Source organism: Morone saxatilis, unplaced genomic scaffold, assembly GCF_004916995.1.
Source record: "Morone saxatilis isolate NCDOM2014 unplaced genomic scaffold, NCSU_SB_2.0 Contig22, whole genome shotgun sequence".
NCBI classification, from domain to species: domain Eukaryota; kingdom Metazoa; phylum Chordata; class Actinopteri; family Moronidae; genus Morone; species Morone saxatilis.
The window spans coordinates 16904170-16927336 of NW_023339785.1; the positions used below are offsets into that span (position 1 = coordinate 16904170).

The 23167-nt window shown below is 41.0% G+C and overlaps 1 protein-coding gene across 1 annotated transcript; it reads left to right on the top strand.

Annotated features, from left to right (window-relative positions):
- The first annotated feature begins 304 nt into the window (after positions 1 to 304).
- abcb7 (ATP-binding cassette, sub-family B (MDR/TAP), member 7) lies at positions 305 to 23161 on the top strand. Its single transcript, XM_035668907.1, has 16 exons — positions 305 to 488; positions 2523 to 2606; positions 2690 to 2767; positions 4186 to 4305; positions 7163 to 7295; positions 9140 to 9408; positions 10097 to 10185; positions 10389 to 10476; positions 13973 to 14147; positions 14675 to 14832; positions 17117 to 17280; positions 17445 to 17574; positions 17982 to 18153; positions 20032 to 20135; positions 21057 to 21164; positions 22580 to 23161. Exons 1-16 carry the CDS (start codon positions 339 to 341, stop codon positions 22796 to 22798), a joined length of 2241 nt encoding a protein of 746 aa, XP_035524800.1. The 5' UTR covers positions 305 to 338; the 3' UTR covers positions 22799 to 23161.
- Positions 23162 to 23167: the final 6 nt, after the last annotated feature.

Here is a 23167-nt window from a genome sequence, read left to right on the forward strand (position 1 = left end):
ATGCCGAGCGACCCACTTTTTTTACAGTCGGCTGCTGCCTCGCTGTCTGACAAAGACAACGTGTTCAGCCTCTTAGCTTCGACTAGTTTGCGTCCAAGTGAGCTCCTCCGACTACCGTAGAGACCCTAACCCGACGGGCGCTCATTCACAAACCTCCAAACACTCACTCGCGTCGTGTTAAAAGCAAAACAGCGGCCGATGCGTCCTCAGAAACAGTGTAGTAGTGTCAAGTAGTCAGCTCCTCGCTCGCTAGCTTTGACACTGACAGCGCCGTCAATCGAGGCCGGATGTGACGTTACCGGCGTGTTGACTAGCCGCCTTTCCTCCTTCGTCCAAACATGGCGCCGATGTTGGTGCCGCTGAAATGCGGCTTTCACTTCCAAAGACGAAGATTAGCGTTTCTCCTCCGACAGACGAGCTCGTATCACATCTGGAGTAAAAGTCTCGGGGGGAACTCGACGGAGCACAAACGCCAGCTTACACACGTGGTGAGTGTTGAAGGGAGGAAGGAGGTCGGCCCGGTTGGGGAGAGGACACTGCGTTGAAGTGTCACAGTCCTCACAAACACAAGGACAGGGGACGGAAAGTGGTCTGTAACTAACTTTCTTAGGAGTTACAGTCGCTCTTTATTTATTTATTTTTTGCCTACAAGTGTCCGTCAATGTCGTGTAGTTATATATATATAGTGTTACTCAACCAGCCGTCTAACTCGTGGCGTTCAACCACAGCTCACTCAGCTACGTTGATTTTAAGTTATAACTCTGGTGAATGGTTGTTTGACTGTGTGTCGAGTTAAAAGGTTGATTGCAGTCTCTGTTTACACTGTTTTTTTTCTTCACAAGAGTCGGTAAATGTTAGATAAGACTGTGTCTGTCCCACCCAGGGGACGTTTTCCTGCTGATAGAGCTGTCATCACGTGTTAACACTCTGTTATTGATTATGTGACAACTTAACAGCCTCTTAGTCAGCTACTGGTTTATTATCCTAATCATAATAATTCATATTAATGTGCAATGAAATGGTCAAAGTGCAGTACTATTGTACTGTCATTATTTGTAATACTTCATCTCAACATTAACTTTATTATCAGTACTCACTATTATTAGTCATATATTGTATTATAATGTATATATTTCTATTTTTATGTATTTTATATGTTTATATATGCTTATATTTATTTTTTCTATTCTATATATGTTGTGTTAGATATTGATCTTTAATTATTATATTCTTTAATGTCGTATTAGCACCTTGAGCAACTCAACTCGAGTATTTTCTGATTCTGATCTGATAATAAAACTGATGCAGTCTAATAAAACACCGTCAACATGAATTCCACCTTCATGAAGGTTATAATGTTTCTAATATTTTGGCCTCCCCATTTATAACAATATCATTTAGCTCGGTACTGTTAACTGAAGGTCTTTTATCTAAAGCGGGGTTCACTAACTTTTTCATGCCACGGCTCTGTAATAGTTGCACATTAGACCACAGACCACCAATTTGAGAGGATTTTTGTCTTAATTCCCTCTGAATAAAGTTCTTATAATTAAGTTTCAAGATTAGACAAGTCTGGAATCAAACTGGAATCCCTACAAACAGCAATCAATAAAGACATCCAGCCTTATTTCTTCCCTTGTTGTTCCAACTTCCAGAAAATGGGATGAAAGTTCAAATATTCTATTCCTCCTTTTGCTGGGGAACCACTAAAACCCACTCAAGGACCCCTGTTGGTCCCCAGACTGCAGTTTGAAAACCACTGACCTGGAGAATAAAAGTTACTCTCTAAAAGTTATCCTTTTTTATGATGTAAGCTTAGTTTACAAACAACTCACATTAACAATTAATGCAAGAAGTAATGTGTAAAATGAATAAGAAATTCTACTTTTCTCAACTGTGTTATTCATACAGTGTTTGTTTACATAATGTTCCAGGTCATCATAGATGAGAGGATATAAATGTCCTTAAATGTAGGTGCAACACAGGATAAATTTAAGCGTAAATCGTAAACCACCCACAGTATATCGAGCATTATCAAACATTTAGCCTCTGTAGGCGTATTAGTAGTTCTAATCCTTCATAGACAATGACTGTACTTAAACACAACACAAAAGGTGGTGCTTGTATTGCTTCAATTGATTTCATGTGGGTTAAAATAAAGTGACAAATATTCATGGCGAAAAAAACCAACGGCTATCAGAACATCTGTGGAAGCTTGTCAAACCAGTCCTGAAGCTTAACCAAGTTCTCCTCTGACCCTTTTATTTGTTCAGTATGTCCGCAGCCCGTACACAACCTTTAAACTGTGAACAACAAACACACAGGGAAGAAAATGTTGTTTAGTGCTTGTTTGTTTCTATTGGAATTAAATGTATTTTGCAGTTTATTTTATCTTTTTGTTTGAAAGTTTCATTTATTCCGTTGTTTTTTTTATAGGGTTTCAGTGTTTCTAAATATTAAAACATCCATATAAATGCAGAAATGAGAATCATCAGTAAATAAAGACATCTCATATGTTTCAGCTGAGTTCCCCTCCGCACCTACGAACAGCTACATGGAGTACAAGCAGGAGCGAAAACAGTCGTCAGATTTTGGAGGCAGCCAAAGTAAGTTTGTTTGAGATATAATCGTGAATCATTGTCTGTTATCATAATCAAACGTAGAATAACAATGTATGATGTCTCCACAGCATTTGCAGATTACAGACAAAAGAACATGTTGGCACGGAAGTGCGGGAGGACGGCTAAATGCCGATCCAAAAAATGTGGTGAGTGCAGTGACTTCTTCTAGTTTAATGTCATTAAAGCTTTGAGTGCTGCTATTTTTAAGGACCGATTAAACAAGTATACAAGGTTAATCGCCATTTTACATCTCGTGGTTGTATAATGAACTCTACGTTTTATACTAGAAAGTGAAAAAAAATATATACAGTGAATTAAACTAAACAAAGAGCACATGTTAATTTAAAAAAAGCAGGGCTGCAACTAATGATTATCTTCAGTATTGATTAATCTATTAACTGTTTTCATTTACTGATCATACATTTGAATATCAGATTGTTGAAGATGTCTTTATATGATCATCTGCTCCAGGTACAATACACCCACAAAGTGCAGAGACGCGTCCATTCATCCGCTCAATCTGTTTAAGTTATTCAACCGCTCTGCTCAGCACTCTTCAAGTTCTTGAAGGTTGTTCAGTCACATCTTGCAGGAAGTTATTTTTCGGTCGTGAAGGAAAGTCAGTTAGTTTTTTGATGAACAGTAAGTGCCAACTACTACTAACTGTAGCTGCCGTTAGCCATACAGCCAGCGGTCCTATTTGCTAGCTGACTCTACCCAGATTGGGAGCTCGGAGCACCGACGTTCCAAAGCCTCTGCTCTGTTTCCCCGGTGCTCCGAGCTAATAGGACCACTAGCTGCTACTGGGTACTTGGCCAACTTCTGGAAGCCCACCAATCAGAGACCAGTATAAGATAAATAAGCACTTTTTAAAAACTAAGAATCACGCAAAGCTACTCTTGCACAGTCCAACAATCCTCTCCACATATGTTACAGGGACCTCACTTCTGCATTCAACTGCTAATGTTAATCCTCTCTTCGCACGTATTGCTTGATTGTATTTGATTAAAGGCAGGTGTTGGGCCCAATTTCACGATAATTTGCTTGGAGGTGCTGCTGTATGGCGCTGCCACCATATTGAGTGGATTAGAGGAATTACTGCATATTCTTTGGCCTGCAGAGAGTCCCTGTGGCAGGTGTGTGGTGGAGCGTGGGTAAACAGCCATGTTGGCACCAGTGTGCTCTCAGACTCAGCTGGGATGACAGCCCAGGTGTCCCCTGGGACATGTAGTGTCAGACTGGATCCCCAGGTCCACCTGGATACTCTGCTGTCATTGCTGCTCCCAGATCCTCCCAAGGGACTCCCATTGACATTTGATGTCCCATGTGTCTGCCCAGAGAACCATTTTTAGGTTATTGTGATTGTCACACTGAAACTAAAATGCAAGTTAGTTGCCAAAACTGGCACAACACAAACACAAGGCAGGTTAGAAAGTTAACATTGTAGTGTAGTACTATAGTAAATACAGTTTTACACATTTACACATATCTAACAGGACAGATGTGTTTAGTAAAGGGTACAATGATCTAAGAAGAGGCTTTGCTTTTGTTTTCTTCTCCACAGCTGAAGGAAGTGAATTCAACCCAGATCCTGTCTGCAATGCTGTCTTATGTGTGGCCAAAGAATAGACCAGACTTGCGGGCCCGTGTGGCCATCTCTCTTGGCCTGCTCGCTGGAGCCAAGGTACGTTTACAGACAATACTATGGGTATTAAAGTGGGGTTCTTTCATTTTTTACTTCTTTGTTATTTTTTGGCATATGAAGCTACTTTAATGTGTTTAATTGGTGCTAAACAGTGTTATTTATGCATATTAAATTCTGTTTTTATAGAGAAAATGTAAATATTAAAACCATTAAGGCAAGAGAAAAACAGCAAATATTGTAACTCACAACATGATCAAAGCACTGATCTGATGTGACTAAAGAAGAAAAAAGAAAAGAAAAAGATGATCACAACCCCCCTGCTGGTATGGGAACAAATATTGCTCACATCTGTATGCCACTGACAATGCTCCTGATGCTTTGACAGTGTTACCAGTTTAAAGAAATGTGGACTCATTCCTACGTGTAATGTGTAACGTTGCTGCCAGTAGCAAAGTTGATGTCATATTGGTCATCAGTAGCTTTGTGGTAACTTAAGTGACATCCTAAGGTATAAGGTATAGAGTATAAAAATGATAAATGAGTTCCAGAGCCTCTTTTTGCCTCACAGTGAATAGCAGCCCTGCCTTTTGACAGTGAAATCAAGTGAAAGAGAGAAGTGACAATCCAAGGTTACTGCTGACGTCAATTAATTCTTATTTAATTAAGTGACAAATGTCAGTATTTTAAGTTCATACTGTTTCTGTAGAAGATTTAAGAATGTCAGTGTTCAACTAAGAGGTTTGAGTAGGCATAACAAGTAAAAGTAAAAAAAAAAAAACAGTCTTCTTTCTAATTGATTATAAAAATGGTTGCCAATTATTTTTCTAACCGATGCAACTCTAATTTTCAACAACTGTATCTTATTTCTAAGCATGAACATGTCAACAGTTTATTCAGGTAAGTTGGGCTTTATGAGCACTGCTCATAAAAGGCCCAAAGATTGTATTGCTTCAGAAGCAATAGAAAAGAGTAGCCAGTGTCTCTAGTTAAACAGAAATCAGCAGGGTTGAACATTTCATTAGTTTGTCATCATTGTTGGTTTCTGAATTGCTATACTAGCTGTTTGAGTCTTTCAGGATCAATCATCACGTATAGTCTTTACAAACTGCTTACATCAGCTTGCTGATCTTGAGAAGGCTGATCATTTTGAAAATGACCTACAATGATGTCTAAGTGAAAGACACTGTCCTAGTACAGTGCAGTAAAACTTCAGTAAAGGTCAATGCCACACCACATCAAAGCATTGGTCCAATTTGTACAATTATTTGTAGTAAGAAATGCTTCCTTGCTAAATCCAACCTCTCTGCTTTGACCACCCTTTGCTCAAGCAACATGAGCTCACATTAACACCCGCGTGAAAATAAAGTCTGTGTGCATTTAAAACAGATACCGATTTTTAAATAAATAATAGCGAGCATCAATCAGTGCATGATGTATTTCCTCTTCCTTTGTTGATGGTCTCTAATTTACACCCTGGAAAACAATCACAAATTCACAGCTCCTAAATAAGCATGTACTGTTGTCGCTCAGCATGGCTGTGTGCGTGTGCTAAGGAGGAGAGAACACATACACACACATGCTATCCAATCTTCTCCTGTTTTCCTGCATGGCTGGAGGTAGCCTGGATTTCTCCAGTTTGTCTCTTTGAACTGGAACCACCAGCAGTGTGGAGGCAATTTTTAAATCAACTGAATAATTATGTGGTTACAGTGAATCACACCTCTGCACTCCACAATATCAGTGACATTTTCATTTCAAATAGCTGATTATATAGAAGCTCTTGTTTTTGTCTGCCTCAAATGAATGCCTCTTCATCTGTGTGCAAGTGTGTGTGTGTGTGTGTGTGTGTCATACTATAAGCTTAAGCTAATTCTTGACAGCCTAAGGCCTCTTCTCCACTACTTGACACAATATCTTTATTATTAGATGACATATCACCAGGTACGGATTGACATGGTGTTGATTTAATCTCCAGTTGGCCATTAGTGGATTGAAAGAGCACATCCAACCTTATCATGTATTAGTGGTAAAAACGAGGACATGTTTTGGCCCTGTGATAATAGCTCAGGCTATTTTTGTGTCATGTTCTGTTGTCTTGGTAGCAAAGATATTGTTTTTGCTTGAGGGACCCAGATGACTTCTATTGTCTGAGTATAATACCCAAGTGTATAAAGCGAGAACCCAGGAGATTTATCTTTTGCAGTATAAATGGTGCATTATTAGACGTCCTTGTACGTTAACAGGGTCACAATGGGTCTATTATTTTTTTTTTTACTCTATTTTTTTTAGTTTTTATATAATTGTTGTTACTATGATTTTATCAAAATTATATTATCCAGAATTTGACAGGAGTAAAGGAACAAAAAGAAAAGTACCCCCCCCCCAATGTTAGGGGTTGAGAGGTTCATATGAAATGGGTTTCAAATGAAAATGCTCTGCTGTACGCTGCTGTGTTCTCTGGCTGTCCTAATGCGCAGCGGACCGCCTAGCCTGAGTCACACAGCTGTCCCTGTGCTTTTAATTAGCCCTAATAACCATTTCAATTCCATTAGCAGGAAGCACCAGCCACCTCACCAGCACAGTCAGTCAGGAAGAATACACACACACACACACACACACACACACACACAGCATACATACGTACATACATGGAAGTATATCCTTGAATCTGCCTGAATGGGTAATGTTGGATTTACTGCATAACAATATAGGAAATCCATCTTTCTAAGCACGTGGGGAGTGCATACATAAATAGAGAGGCACTACAGAGGACTAGAGAAATGGCACTGGACTACATTGAACATATGTCTGTCTAATAGGCTATTTGAAACTGTTTCCTCTCTCTCTTTTTCTCCTCTTCTCTGAATGCTTCCTCCCTCCCTGTCTGCCTTCCCAGCTCACCAATGTGACGGTGCCCTTCATGTTTAAGTATGCAGTGGACGAGCTTAACCAGATGTCGGGACACATGCTGAACCTGAATGACGCGCCAAGCACTGTGGCTACCATGGCAACGGCCGTGCTGATTGGCTGTGAGTCCCAGACTTGTATTGCACTGGCAGGTGCCGTGCTCATCAGAAGGGACTGTGGGACTGCCTATTATCTACAGGCTGACCTTTCCCAACACATTCATATCAATGCCACTCCGCAACGTCTGCCGCTCCCTCACATTATTTACATTATTTGCTCTGTTCTGCGTCTGAGTTCACTTCTATTAATCCACATGGCCCTCTTGTGAGCGCTGACGACTTTACATATGATACCTGCGTGCACCCAAGGCAAACAGAGCTAGATACTTTTCCAATGCAGTGGGGAAGAAATTGCTAATGTCCTTTTTGAAAGTGGCTGCATATTTTTTTAGTGCTATCCAAAGGCCAGGGATGTTTCTTTCACTTCATCCCTTGAGAGCGCCTCCCTTTTTTCTCCTCTTTGTCCAAATGGGCCCTGCGAATACAAGAGGGGTCACGGGTGACATGTAGTGTGAATGTGAAGTTCCTTACTGATTAGAGTATTTTTTCACTGGGCTGCTGATGAAAAGCAAAAATAAATAAATGTTGTGAACCTGACACCCACTGCAAGTCACTCCGGCCTTGAGTGAGATCAGCTTGGATGCAATGTACACATAGCCCTGTAGCCACTTATTTTAATGAGCCCACTTAGGTCTTGCACACTAATGCTGCCTGTTGAATAATTGGAGTCCAGGAACAGGGCTCCAGACAGGACGAATTAGGATGACGAGGAAGAATGAAGGAGACGCTGTTAGAGAATGGAATTGTATTTTTTGTTCCCTCTTTGCGACACTTGGGGCCGAGTACTCAGAGCCCGTGGTGACGAGTGTAATTTGGCTGAAAAGGCTGCACAGTGCTCATCCTACCTTGTCAGATGTGGACACATTGTTCATTAGATGAGCATTCCTATTTAACGCCACATTACAGCCCCATGAAGACCGGCAGACAGAGCGATTATTACCCTGACTTTGGTCTCAGCAGACAAGTCGTGTATTCACACAACTCGGTGAAATCGCCACAGGAAGGCCACGTGTCATTCAAACACAGACTAATATTAATTTGTGACAGTCATGCTAGCCATCTGTTGGTATAACAGTTTACGAGAAGTGTAAAGGATCAAATAATTTACTGTGTTGGAATTAGATCTGCTATTGAATTGAACTGAAGCTGCATATAAGGTAGCTTCCTTTTAACTCCCCAAATATGCAACAATAAAAAATACCTTTAAGAAAAGCTATGTTGCTGATCCACCGTCCACCTACAGATCAGCCAGACAATGTCTAGACTCAGACAGTGGTGAAATTAAGTCTGTTCATCGACAACTCATAGTCACATCTTTCCATGAAACGCTCATTAAAAACCACCTCCCCCTCTTCTAGTATTCTGCTCACACATTGAGCCTGTTCTCTGCCCCCCAAAACCCCCCGACAACACACACACACACGCACAGAACACATTTGTGTACACTTAGATACCCTCTCTTCACTCAGTCTGCAGTGTACTGGCCTGTCATAGTAGTGAGGCTTCAGACAGCATCCTGCTTTGTAATTACAGAGGTTTGGGGAGGCTGCTGCTGTAGCACAGCAGTGCTTGCAGACCAGAGATGATGTGAAAAACCTGCCCCACCACCTCATACAAGCCTTTATGTTAGAGCAGGTGACAAGTCTCAACTGTCTCAATACTCTATTACATTTTACAAGACAAGGGGGGTAGGGTCAGATTCTTGTTTTGCTGCCTCATATCACTTAAGAGCTACATACCAGTCCTCTGTGTTTAGGATGGGGATATGTTCTCACAGCCCCTGTGTCTGAACCTCCCTGCTTTTCCCAGCAGGTGTGCTAAACTCTCAGTCTCCTCTGCTATCCCAGATGGCGCGTCACGGGCTTGTGCAGCTCTCTTCAACGAGCTGAGGAACACTGTGTTCGGCAAGGTGGCCCAGAGCTCCATCCGACGCATTGCCAAGAATGTTTTCCTGCACTTGCACAATCTGGATCTGGGATTCCATCTCAGCCGCCAGACAGGAGCGCTGTCCAAGGCCATCGACCGTGGCACACGGGGTATCTCATTTGTCCTCAGTGCACTCGTCTTTAATCTAGGACCCACAGTCTTCGAGATGGCCCTCGTCAGTGCCATTTTGGTGAGTCTCCCAGTGACATCCACGCACACAGATACTAATGACGGTAATCATAAGCTTCAACATTATTGTTGGATACTACCAGAAACACTGATTACAATTTTCTGGCTTTTATTTCTTGTTGCTATTACTGTTTCAATCCTTAATGTTAGCTCAGGACCTTCCATCACCTTGACACTCTTCATAGCAGATTGTCCGGAAATTAATTTCAGGGATATTGTCTCATTTACATTCTAAATGGAATATGAATCCCCGTGAACTTTTGGTGGCAACATAGAGCCCATTAGTGTCAATGATGAATCCCAATGCTTTGTAGCAGCTTAATGTCCTCCTGTGGAGTATGCCCTGAACAGATGCCCCCCTCCTTGGCCACCACCGAAGGAATGGCTCATCTATAGCTTCGTGCTATTATTCCACTCTGGACCATAATGTCAGCTTGCCTGTAATGAGGGCAGACTCCATTGCCCAAATAGCTAAAGCATTAGCACGATTAGTTCTCGTAGTTTCCCCTCCATTTGTAACACTCAATTTCATAGTGGAATAGTCAAAAACAGTACGTTCTCAAAATGGCTTGTGATGCCAAGGTTGGGGTTCGGTGGTCTGATGTGGTTGCTTGACTTTTTATCACAAAGCTGTTTTGTGACAGCATGTGAAAAGTCCTTTGTTTTGACTGTGCTTTTCTCTTCCACAGTATTATAAGTGTGGTGGACAGTTTGCAGCAGTGGCCTTGGGTACCTTATCAACATACACTCTCTTCACCATTTTCGTCACTCAGTGGAGGTAACAACAAGGATGTTTGTACTAGTTCTATGTCTGTCTGTTGTTCAAATGACTGTTTTATTGCTTATGTTTGTTATCAGTTGAAAACGATTCAGTAAATAGTTACGTGGCTCTCTGCGCCGACAGTAACAATAATCACTTGAAGCCTGAACTATGTACTTAAGAAAGTGCTTACGTGATTGTGAATGTGTCTCTGCGCACAGGACTCGCTTCCGGATAGAAATGAACAAAGCAGACAATGAAGCCGGCAACGCAGCTATTGACTCTCTCCTTAACTATGAGACCGTTAAGGTGAGATTCAACCCCCCACCCCTCCTCCCTTTGTCAATCTGTCTCTTTTATCGCCTTCTTTCTAGCCTTTTTCTTCTCGTCACTTAAGCCAGGCACATTCATGTGAACAAATATTTACTTGTCTGTGATAATAGTGTTTCACTTCCATGATTGCTACTGTCATAATTTTCCTTTTAATCAAAGAAAAGCTCTCTCCCTCTGTCTCTCAGCTTCTCTTTGACTCTCACCACTTTCATATTTTATCTTCCTGAGTGAGAGTAGTGGGATTTATGGCTGAAAGGGTGGAAAGTCACTGGCAAGGTTTACGTAAAGTTTATTGTAGGCCCCCTAGTTATTATAGAGCGGTGTCACACCAATGTAACCCCAGGACCCAGGTTAGGAGTGCGGCAGTGGAACCTTTTTTTAATGCAGTGATTCAGTATTTGTTGAGATTTCAAGTGTTCACAGGATTGTTGTCATAGTCAATAGACAATAGACCTTTTTCACAGCAGCCATTTTGACATGGAATATAGTAGTAGGGTAAACACAGGTGTTGATGATACTAACTAGGGCTGCACAATTAATTGAAATATTATCGAAATTGCAATATGCAAGTAGAAGTAATATGCAAATCACAAGAGCTGTAATGTTTTGATAAAGGTAAAATGTGTGAGCATTATAATGAAGTACTGTAGTACTGCAGAGGTGCCCTGGTCTACAAATCTTGTTCTCCAGATTGAAGAAAACCTTTCACATAATCATGATTTGAATAGGTTGTTCTTTTGTTCTAAAAATTACGTTTGTGATGCATGTGAATCTGAATCTCAATCACAACATCTGTCATCATAATTGCAATATGTTGTTTTTACCATATCGTGCAGCTCTAATACTAATTCAGGTTCTCTTCCATTCAGGTCAAACACAGTCAGGGTGCTGCTATTGTGCATGTTGGCTCACTGGAAAGTCTCGGCTACGCTAACCTTAATTAGTTTAATTGCTATTTCATGTGAAAACGGCTGCTGTAAAAACGGTCTATAAGGTTGATTGTAAATATTCTACTTCCATATTGTTTGGGTATGTAACAAGCCCCCAGGAAGTGCACCAAGCTTTGAGGCCAATTTGACATAGTGACCTAACCTCGTAATTACGACTACCGGGTCCTTCGTGTGATGCACACTGATGACACTGAAATACTGTTTCCTGCAATTACGGGAAAAGAAGCGGCTGTAAAACGTGGATACATATTTGTGGGGGTCACAACCCCCACAAAATGACTTCTTTTACTATCAGAATTTTCAGGCAGATAACATTTTGAAAGTCTAGAAGAGCTCCACGATGAAATCTTTTTATTCCCATTGAAGTTAAATGAAGTAATGAATGAATTAAGTTAGCCGGCTTGGCTGGTGTAGTCTCTCATCCGGGTTATTTCTTTACAACAGGAAGCTTCTTGTTTGGCTTCATGCGCTGGGTAACTTTCATAGGAATAAACGGGGCCCCGCCTCCGACGCTGTATCCAGATCATATTTAAGTGTTGCCTGTCAACAAGCATGAACTTCCTAGGTAGTAAAATGATTGCAAACACTGCCTTTCACAATGTGTGAACTGGACAGATATAGTCACATTGTAGCTCTTAAAATGGAGGTATTGATCAGAACCAGTGAAGGTTGGTCAAAAATTCAATATTATTGTTATATTAGAGTTATTGTCTCTCTATATAATTGTATTGTGTTGAAATTCTCTATAGTGACATACTGTTCACAGTTCTCGTGCCTAAAGAGATGACACCAAGCTTATTTTTACCAAAATCTGTAAGAGTGGTAGAACACAAAGTAAAGATATAAAAATCTATTATAGTAAAATACTAAAAACTAAACTAAAAACTCCATAAAAAACCTCCCTTTGATCGTCTGATACTTGTTTAAATATTGTCACTTACTATCAAGATAAATATCATGATAGTAATTTTGTACCATATTCCTTGTACATACTTTGTGCATATTGACCTGAAACTAATGGTTATTGTTCACCCTTTTTTTGTAAATCGCTACAAACAATGAGACATTTATTACCGGAGACTAAGGATTATTTTCCTGGTTTAATCAATGAACCAAACAGTGTCTCAGTTGTAGTCTTGGACTGGAAGTGTCAGCCACTAGAGACTTTATTTTGAATAGACATGTCTGCAGAGGCCAGGGTGGTTTATGGGGGAGTGTGCTCTCACACCTGACTGATATGCAGGGTGAATGGAAACATTGCCTTATGCTGTTGTCAGTGGCGTGATTGTCATGAATCTTTTATCTTTCTTTAAGGTTCCTTGTAGGTAACTTCATTGTACATAGTACACATATAAACATAATCAGCATTCAGTTTTCGGGTGCTTTGTTGGCTGTTCTAGATATATTTTGGTACCCATGTTATTTTCTTTGCTGTATTATTTTGCGTCCTGTTTTCCTTAACGTTTTGTTCTGTGTTATTTTGTGTCATCTGTGCCAATGCGGCCGGATTTAGCATCACTCTGAGCTGTGAGTGTGCATATGTAATTAGATCTCCGCCCACTCAGAAATCCGTTCCACTTTCACAAAGGACTGGATGAGAACCTGAACATGGTGCCTTGCACTGCTTCTGTTTGTCCTCTATGTGCTACTTTCTTCTCTCTCTCTCTCTCTGATTTCCTGCATTTCCCTATATGCAAATCAGTGGCAAGTCGGTAGCGGCACAGCACCACTGCCGTGAGCTAGAGAAGCAAATCGCCCACTTAACCAGAGCAGAGCAACAATAGTGCAAACTAAACAAACAGCAATATTAGGTAATTGGCAGCAGAGTTGAGGAGGGTTGTTGTGATCGTGCCGTAGTTTTATATGCTGAATTTAAGAGATGTTCTTGTGGCTGATTCATGAGGTATTTTTTTTTCTCTAAATGATAGCTTCATGTCTTAATCAAAATTAGAGCTGCTTGTGTGGTGTAACACTTATGAGCTATCTATGCTCTGTTGGTAGGTGACTGTGTAAGCTGTTACAGATGTAAATACAGAGGTGTCGATGATGAATATTTTGCAGCAATTCTTGTTTAACTTGCAAGAGATATTTCCTTGGCTTTCCTTGCAATTATAATTGCCTAATATTTTCGAAACTGTTCTTTTGCCATAATCACCATCCTCTGCCTGCTCAGCAAAGCAGGCTCTGGATTTTGTTTCATCGCCCTCCACATCTTTTAAGATCAGTGGGGAGGAGATGAAGATACAGAGACATGAAAAAGTCCTTTAGAGGCCAACTGAGACCCAGACTACGCCCAGAGCGGTCACTGAGAACAAATGCAGCCTTGAGGCAGGCTGTGCTAAGTGCCTATCTGCCTGACACTGCTCTCCATGCTTCCTTAACCTTTAACCTTAACCATATTTTGTGTCTCTCCCTCTTTCTCTCTCCACTTACTTTCTTTCTTTTCCTTTTGTGAATGCTGTCTCCATGCCCTGTGCTCCCGTCTCTCCTCCCTCTCTTCATGTTTCTCATCTTGGCTGCAGTACTTCAACAATGAGAAGTATGAAGCTGAAAAGTATGATGGATACCTGAAGATCTATGAGTCATCCTCTTTAAAAACCACTTCCACGCTCGCCATGCTCAACTTTGGCCAGAGTGCCATCTTCAGTGTCGGCCTCACTGGCATCATGTTGCTGGCCAGCAAAGGCATCGCTGCAGGTGAGTGAGAGAGGAGTTTTGGGAGGTGATGCGTGAGTATCTTTCCCCCCCCCCCAGTCATTCTCTCACCATCTATAAACCATGAAACACAGCGTCCAGATGTAAAGGTGCAAAATACCTGTCGTCTTACCTGAATTTACCTCTTCACGCCCATGATCTGTGTCCACAGCACAATGGAAAAATTGTGCATTTGGGAATAAGAACGCTTAAAAAACACCTCAAAACAAAATCAAATGGACAGATGAAAATGACAAGTAAAACCCTGACTGAACTGGATAATAGAAACTAAATGAGAACAAAGCACAGCAAGCATGAAAAAGTGGCATGAATAGGAAATAAAATAGCCTTGATGCAGAAAATGAAATCACAGTGGGTGGAGATAGATTCAGACTGTAACATGCTTTGTCTGCCTTCACAACTTGAAAGAAGAAATAGTTGGAATGTTTTTTTATACACACATATACAGTATGATACAATAGAGCTAGATTATCTGCGTCTCTATAAGTTGTTTTGTTGCTTTCGTGTAGGTACGATGACTGTGGGAGACCTGGTGATGGTGAACGGCCTGCTCTTCCAGCTTTCCCTCCCCCTCAACTTCCTGGGTACAGTGTACAGAGAGACCAGACAGGCCCTAATAGACATGAACACTCTTTTCACCCTGCTCAATGTAGACACCAAGATCAAGGTAACTTGTCGACCTGACATTCTCCACATTGTAGCAATAAATTGCAAAATTGTTTTGTGTTTTTACATTTTCTCTTTCTCTAACAAGCGAGAGCAGTAGAGATGAACTGTTAAGAAATAGAAAGTGAGTATAGAGTTGAATATAAAACAAAAGTAAAACCAAAACTCAATAGTCTTTTACTAAGACCTTTTCTCCAACAACAGCTCATATTGTGTAATTGTACAAGTGGTAAAAGATTTTAACTCAGGGCTAAATTATTGTTGGTCCCAAAACCTAGCGAACGTATTCACACGCTATGACTCAGGTGCTTCCTCATCTATTGCCACTTGTAGAACATATTGCTTTCTGCATTAGTGTATTGTAATTGTATAGGGATATTTGGACAAAATGTAGCAGAATGTTTGTTTTTTGGCCTTTTTTGGTGATTTAGCATTTATTAACCAGTTGTGACCTGTAGCCATTTTAACTGAGTGACAGAGTTTATTTTGACAGATTTCATTTCGGGTAATGAAGGCAGCTTTCCTTTTTCAGTATCAGTAGGCGCTGTTTCCCAGCATGAACCTTTTTTTCATCATTGATTTTAGTGAGGTTTTTCAACTGCAAGCTTGTTTTATTTGTGTCATTTTGTTTTGTGTTCCGTAGAGTTTGGACCTGATAAAAATGATCTACCCGACTGGGGATATATAAGAGGGTTTTTTGTTGTTGTTGTTGTACTATTTGTGCAGATCATCTGCTCAATCAGTGATAGAGAAAACAGGTGTGTATCATTAGGTACTCTAAACAGTGAGTAAATGAGCGCTGTCAAGTTGTGGTAGGAAGGTGAAACTGTTGTTGTTGAACTCCCTGTGGTTCACTTTTGCTTAATATTTTTATTAACAAAAGCCACCTTTTTCTTAAAGTGTGTTCTTCAGTATCCCCTTTATGTTTTGTTCTAACAACTAACGATTATTATTAGAATTCATCAATTGACCAATTATTTACTTTACATTTCAGAAGCTGAAACCAATAAATGTTGGCATTTTAGCTTGAACAATTACAAATTGTTATTAAAATAGTTGCAGATTCATTAATCTGTCAATCAGTGTGCCCTGATAGCTCACCTGGTGGAGCCGGCTCCGACCTGTGGCCCTTTGCTGTGTGTCCTCCCCACTATCTCTCTCCCTTCTTTGTCACTCTTCAGCTGTCACTATCAATTAAAGGGCAATAAAAATATAAAAAATAAACAAATAATTTGTCAATTGACTAACTGATTAATCAGCTAATAATTTCAACGCTAGTGCAAACTAAGCTCTACTGTCCTTCATATGGGGGCTATATATAACGCACAAATACTAACTCATATTTAAAAGTAGACCCTGTTCTTTAACTTTTAACCATTAAAAGTGTCCAAAACTCCTATTTTAGACATGTCAGTTTCATCAATTGTTTTTGTGAGCGATTATATTGCATTTATCTTTTCTTTTCATTTTTTACACAACATGACAGCCCATCTTGCGTCAGAAGAGCACATTTAAGTGCAAATGTGCGCCTGCTGCCTAACAATATGAATGCCATCCCCGTCTCCAGCCTGTAATTACAGTAGGAGAAATGAATCTGTCCAGTTATTTTTCACTCATCAGTAATACTCCTCTCCATTGTGATTCCCTGTGGAATGGCATTGCCCAGCAGGCCATTACTGTCTGAATGCTTTTTTTTTTGTGCAACACATTGGCCTATTATGTAGATGTAAAATAATATAAAACTCCCCCTCACTTGAAAACTGCTCCACAAAATAAAAAATAAATGATTTTGGCTTTTTTCCATGTTGGGGGGTGTTTGAAATTATCATCTGTTTATACTAATGGACTTAGTTATTTGTATTAATTGGCTGAGGTGGATTGAGGGTGATTATGTTGCTATTAAGCAGTATAGAAACGGAGCAGATCAGGCTTTTACGCTCAGGGTAAGGACAGTGCTTTATTCACTGCTGGCCTTGGCTCCATCTCAGCTCTGTGGCTCAGCTCAGTATGTACCGAAAGTTTTCATGCCTATTGATCCTTCAGTCACCATGAAGGGCAGTGTGTGAAGATTCAGACTGTCTATTGAAACGACCCTTTCGAATTTGCTGTGAATGTCTCTGCTTTATGCAGTCTGTGTTACCTCTGTGCTCCAGCATTATCCCTCTTTACAAGGTGTTGGAGTAAGGTTGCATCATATTAGGCCTCGTCTGCCAGTGGCTGTTCTGTATCCATCTCCTCTCTCTCCCTGTTTCGTCTGTCTCAACTCTCTGATGGTTTTTCTCTAGGAGAGGGATCTCGCCCCAGCGTTAATCATCCCACCCCAGGAGGCCACCATCCGCTTCGAGGACGTATACTTTGAATACCTGGAAGGACAGAAAGTCCTAAACGGAGTGTCCTTCGAAGTTCCTGCTGGGAAGAAGGTGGCTATCGTTGGTGGCAGTGGGTCAGGGTAGGTCACCTTTCATACAAGTACGACTGTCAACCTTTAGCCAGGTGTGTGTCATCTCATTTGTATGTGCCATGCAGTCCTATCATCTGATATCATCAGTAGACTGTGGGGGTGCTGCTCACAGACACAATGATGCTGACGATTGGTTCCACGTCTGGTTGCAGGAAAAGCACCATTGTGCGGCTGTTGTTCCGCTTCTATGAGCCCCAGCAGGGGAACATCTACATAGCGGGGCAGAATATCCGAGAAGTCAGCCTTGACAGCCTGAGGAAGGCTTTGGGGGTCGTACCTCAGGTCTGTGGCACATCAACACAACAGAATAAAATAAACAAAAACAATGACAAATGATTTTTATCAACGTGATTTTTTTTATTATTTGTCGCCACAAATGAATTGTACATGTGACTAGATATGACTTTTATTTTAGACTTATTATTGGTTATCATACACAACAAGGGGGCAGCATAGAACAATGTAGCATTAATAGTTAAAAGCATTGAATTCATTTAGCTTTTCACTGCAGTGAGCTCAGAGGCTGATCTGAACAGATGGTACATGAACAGTATTTTTGTCATTTGCGTTCTTTCTCTTTCTCCCTCCTACCCTTGTCTATATATCTGCAGTCCTCTGTTTCTGTCTCTGCTGCAATAAAAAATATTCTCTGAAGCCTCATTGTTTTTCTCTAACTGTTTTTTTGTCAGGATGCCGTTCTGTTCCACAACACCATCTTCTACAACCTGCAGTACGGGAACATCAACGCTACACCAGAGGAGGTGTACCAAGTGGCTCGTCTAGCAGGCATCCATGATGCTATCCTCAGGATGCCCCATGGCTATGACACCCAGGTTGGGGAGCGGGGCCTCAAGCTGTCAGGTTTGCTGCGCTATTATGACTACTGTTTAAATATGGTCTCTTCTGCAGAAGCAAGTAAAAGAGTTGTGTGTTTTGTGTTTTTCCCTGGGTGGTATACTAAGCTAAAACATTTAAAACCCTGGAATTATTTCAGTAACAATTCCAATGTGTATATACTGTATATCCACACAGAGCTGGGACATTCAGTATATTTTTTTACTAGAAGGCTCCATCTAGCAATTATTTTCATTATCCATTAATCTGTCAATTCTGTTTTTAAATGAATCGTTTCATCTACAGTATAAAACATAATTGTGAAAAATGCCTGTCACCTGTTTCCTAAAGGTGACCTTCAGATAGCTTACTTTTTCCCACAAATAGTCCAAAACCAAAACAGGTTTAGTTTACAATGAAATACGAAACAAGAGAAAAGCAGCAAATCCTCACATTTAAGAAGCTGGGACCACCAGAGACTGCTCTGCATTTTATTAAATAAAATTGATTAATGATTACCACAATTGTTGCAGATTAATCGAGTAATACTTTCAGATATAATATAATATTGATTTTGTGATATGAGGCTAGATATTTTCTGGGATTTTAGGTATAGTATTATCAAATAACTAAGTATTTAAGTAATATGAATATTTAGTTTTTCTGGTCTCAAAGACATGCTTTACATAACCACAGTTTGACCTTATCTGACTACTATAGCTGAACTCCTACTGGCATTACACATTATGTGATTACCCACCAAATATTTATTGAATGCAGAAATCAAAGTATTGAGTCCAAAATTATATTTTATTTTGAAGGTACACTTTGCACACATGGTAATTTCTATACTTCTGCTATTCTTTTGCTTCTATTCTTCTTGTTAGAAGAAATTAAGCAAAGTATAAGAGCTTAAATCTTCTATCTGCAGCAAATAGTATATATTTGGATGGCGGATGGCAGTTGCCATGTTGCATGCTTTTAGAAAGAAAGGATGGAGTGATGCTGTGATGCTGTGAGAAAGATTTCAGTTTGCACAGCTCTAGATTATATTAAAACTTCTGGTTAATTACGGCTGATGAAAATTACTTTTAAGACTTGGATTGCAAGCTGTTGTCTTGTGAAATAGTAAAGCTTCAGTTATTTATTAAATTTCAACCTTATTTTATGATTCAGTATGAGACTTAATCAGTAGCTGCATCATTGTTATTTTGCTGTCCTCTTCTTTGTAGTGTATTAACTTGTTTAATGGCATGTTGCCTTATTTGATCTGCAGTGATAGCACAAGACTGTGTAGTATTTGGCTGCTAGCATCACTCTGCAACTCATTTAGCCCACGTAAACACACAGTGTGAGCACTTTCGCTCAACATTCAAGATGCAATTACTGGCAGCACAGATTTCTTTATGTGGAGTGACTGTGTGAGTGAGAGAACGGACAAAATAAAGAGATGACTAACTTCTCATTAATTTCACTGCTGCTGTACGTGACAGCTGCCAGTGAGTTTGTCAGAGGACTACGTTCAGGGAGGGAGGGGGGCAGTCTGGGCTGCGAGGCTCCTAACTTCCTTCATTGCCATTCTCCAGTGCCAGCAATATTTATATCTGCTGAATGCCGCTTGCTTTCAAGAGGCCACACACAGTTCATTTGTAATAAAGGCAGAGTCGGACACAGTGGGAGAATTCTTTGCGTCCTGCTGTTTTTTTTTTTTCTTCTCAATTAAATGAAAGTCTGTTTTACCAGTCTGAAGCCTGTAGCATTGGTATTGTCTGAGTGGTGGCTTTCCGTTTGAGGTAATTATCTGATCAGAAAGACCAGAGAGAGACCTGCTGTATCCTTATATATTTCAACCCTTGTCTTTAGCCTGGTTTGCTTTTATTTATGATGTCTGTTGTTTTGTTTCAGGAGGGGAGAAGCAACGTGTCGCCATCGCCCGCGCAATACTAAAGAATCCACCCATCCTCCTGTATGACGAAGCAACATCCTCCCTCGACTCTATCACAGAAGAGGTGGGCCTGACAGTGCATGAACACATACACACTGACAGACACAGGCATTTGTACATAACATACCCACAAATGCCCGTTCTCTGCTGCACGTACAGGTTGACACCTCACCGTGCCTGCATACACATTTAGTAGAACAAACACCCACTCAGTCACCTGCTGTAGGTACACAATAATACAGCTCACTCCTGCGTCACATACCTGCTGTGACATACCCACCAACCCCATTGCACACACGCACCACCCCCATGTTCTCCCTTGCCACCTGCCACTGTTTTCTGCTACTTAATCTCCAGCGCAGCTTAAACCTCGCAGTCTTTGTAAATGTTACATTTAATGAGAAAGTTCATTGTGCCCTCTCTGAACTTTGGGAGAAAGAGAGGGGCCGTAGATGCGGTTGTTAATTGAGATTTTCCGTTGCCTCTCATCACGGCAGTGTTTTTAAATTATCATATATAAACATTGAAAAGAAAAGCATATGAAGGTGGATGTTGCTGAGCAACATTCTGTTGACTTAGCTTCATCTTCAGATCAAAGTTTGGAAGCACATTTCATATATATCCTGTCATTCATGCAGTTTTTGTTCTTGTTTTTGCAGACCATCATTATTGCAAACCTGCAGAACCATTACCTTTTTGATTAGGGAATACTCTTGTAAAGCTTAACAGAGTGATTAGGTTAACATATTCCAAAAATATGGAAGTGTAGCACCTCGGTGATGTGAGCCAAATAATTAAGTGAGATGTGAGTATTTTTATTACTCCTTGACTTTTTTGAAAATTGAGAGCTGTAACCCTTCCATATTTTTTGGAATATGTTGACCGGATTTTGGGGTTTAGCCCTCCACTGAGAGCTCCATTGTTAAAGTGCAACCTCTATTTCCAAACCAGAGTGATTTGGTTATTTTTCTTTGTGTGCTTCCAGAACATCCTGAATTCAATGAAGGAGATGGTGAAGGACAGGACATCAATGTTCATCGCCCACAGGCTTTCCACAATCGTGGATGCAGACGAGATTATTGTGCTGAATGAGGTAAGAACTCATCCACTTATTATTTTTTTTTTTTACTTGATCTCATATCTTCCCTGATTAACATTTCCAGTTGTAATGTCAGGCTCATAAAAAGCAAAGAATATGACTGTTCAGAATGTTCAGAGTACAAACATGCACTGTGTTAATTGCCAGTCCAATTAGACATTTTTGCGTTGAAGGGAAGGATGATGACCTGCACTCTGCCTGACCTTCAGTGCACTCTCTGCCAGCAACAAGAATTTATCAAGTAGCCTCTGTTTTTGCCAATCATTTATTTCGAGTTACCTTTCTGCAACGTACGTGAAGAAAACATGCTTTGTTTAGCTTTTCTCATTAACTTCAACAACAACAAGACACTGTTGGTAGAATTGAATGTATTATTTTCTCCATAAGGGCTCATTAAAGCAGTCAGACTTGACTGGCTGTTTTGGTCAGATGGCGTGTCTTGTTTGTCTCGGTGACTAATAATGTATGGGCCAGCTTCCCAGACACTGATGAGGCCTCGTCCAGAACTAAAACATGTATTTCAATGGAGATCGCCATTCACATGGTTTATCTATACAAGTCAGGCTAAAGGGGCCATGGAGAAAATCATTTTAAATAAAAAGCAGATACATATTATTTTTGGTTTATTATAATTACATTGTGCATCAGAAAAAGTACAGTAAAAAAAAGTACATAATGGGTTGAGCTTTAGATACTGTAAAGCACAAAAAGACACAGAGTAAAGTCTGTTATTATCTGGAAAGTAAGAGTTAATATGAAATGTACAGTATCCCAAATGAAGTGACATTTTCCACCGGTGCCAGAGTCGAATAGGATAAATTGAGAAGAGGTTTCTTTGAACTACAGCGAGAGAGCATGTGTCGTTCCATGTTTCCAGAGTCAGATGGCAGGGATCAGACGGTTGTGGCGAGGAGGCATGTTTGCGTGTGATGTCGCCATGGCGTTTGCTGGTGTCACCAGCAGAGGACTGCCTGGGGTGCTCATTAAAATAACGAGCGGAAACAGTCACGTGCTCATCTTGGGTGCACTAAAGATGATGCCAACACCTCTGCATGCTCATGGGAGGTGGGGGAAGGGGCTGACTTCATTTGTGTTTGACTGTGTGGGAGGTATGTGTGTTTGTTGCGTGCGGATGCGCGTGTGTGTCTGCGAGTCCGTGTTTTTGCGAGAGAAATTGCAACAGTTGTTGGGGAGGCGGCAGGGATTCTAGGGGGGAGCTGACTCGCCGCACAGTGTGGTCAGTGTTGTGTGGTCATGAAGAGATGCTAACTATAGGACTCTGTGCTCATGGCCTGTTCTTTCTAACTTCATGTGTGCTGCAGTCTTTTTTTTTTTGGCAAGTTTATTCAAATGTTTCTTTTCTCATTCATTCCCTGCTCCTTTTATCTTTTCTTTTTTTCCTCTGCCAGGGTAAAGTGATAGAGCGAGGCAGCCACCACACCCTCCTCAGCAACCCAAGCAGCTTGTACTCAGACCTGTGGAACACTCAGAACAGCAAATTCCTCAGCGACACAAAGAACTCACCCCAGCAGCCAACTGAGCGCCTGTCCCAGAAGGAGGAGGAGAGGAAAAAGCTGCAGGAGGAGATCCTAAACAGTGTTAAGGGCTGTGGGAACTGCTCCTGTTGAGAGAAGCTGCCACCCTCCATGTCACTTCGTCCCTCACAGATGGCCTATGCTGGAATCCGCTGGAGTCTGTGCAGTATTGTGCGAGGGAGCGGAATAAGGGTGCATCCCAACTACCCACGCCCACTTCAGCCAAGCCCCCACCCATGTGACTATCCCTCCTCCTACTCGTGTGAATAAAGGCCACTGCTCGCCAAAGTGAAGGAGGAGGAGCAGAACAGGGAGCAAGTGTGTTTAGCACTGGCTGGTGTCCAGAGATGGAGCTTCTATGCCAGTTGCCTCAGCTGAAGCCAAGCATAAGAGACCTTGTATATCACATACGTGTGTGTAAGACATCTGTTAGTCAACATGGTTGCCCCCCCCCCCCCCCCC

Bases quoted from the DNA above. Each gene is read 5' to 3' on its own strand.
- abcb7 (XM_035668907.1), top strand. From the start codon at position 339: ATGGCGCCGATGTTGGTGCCGCTGAAATGCGGCTTTCACTTCCAAAGA. The intron at 9,409-10,096 runs GTGAGTCTCCCA...TCTCTTCCACAG, and splicing joins CCCTCGTCAGTGCCATTTTG to TATTATAAGTGTGGTGGACA. The intron at 21,165-22,579 runs GTAAGAACTCAT...TTCCTCTGCCAG, and splicing joins AGATTATTGTGCTGAATGAG to GGTAAAGTGATAGAGCGAGG.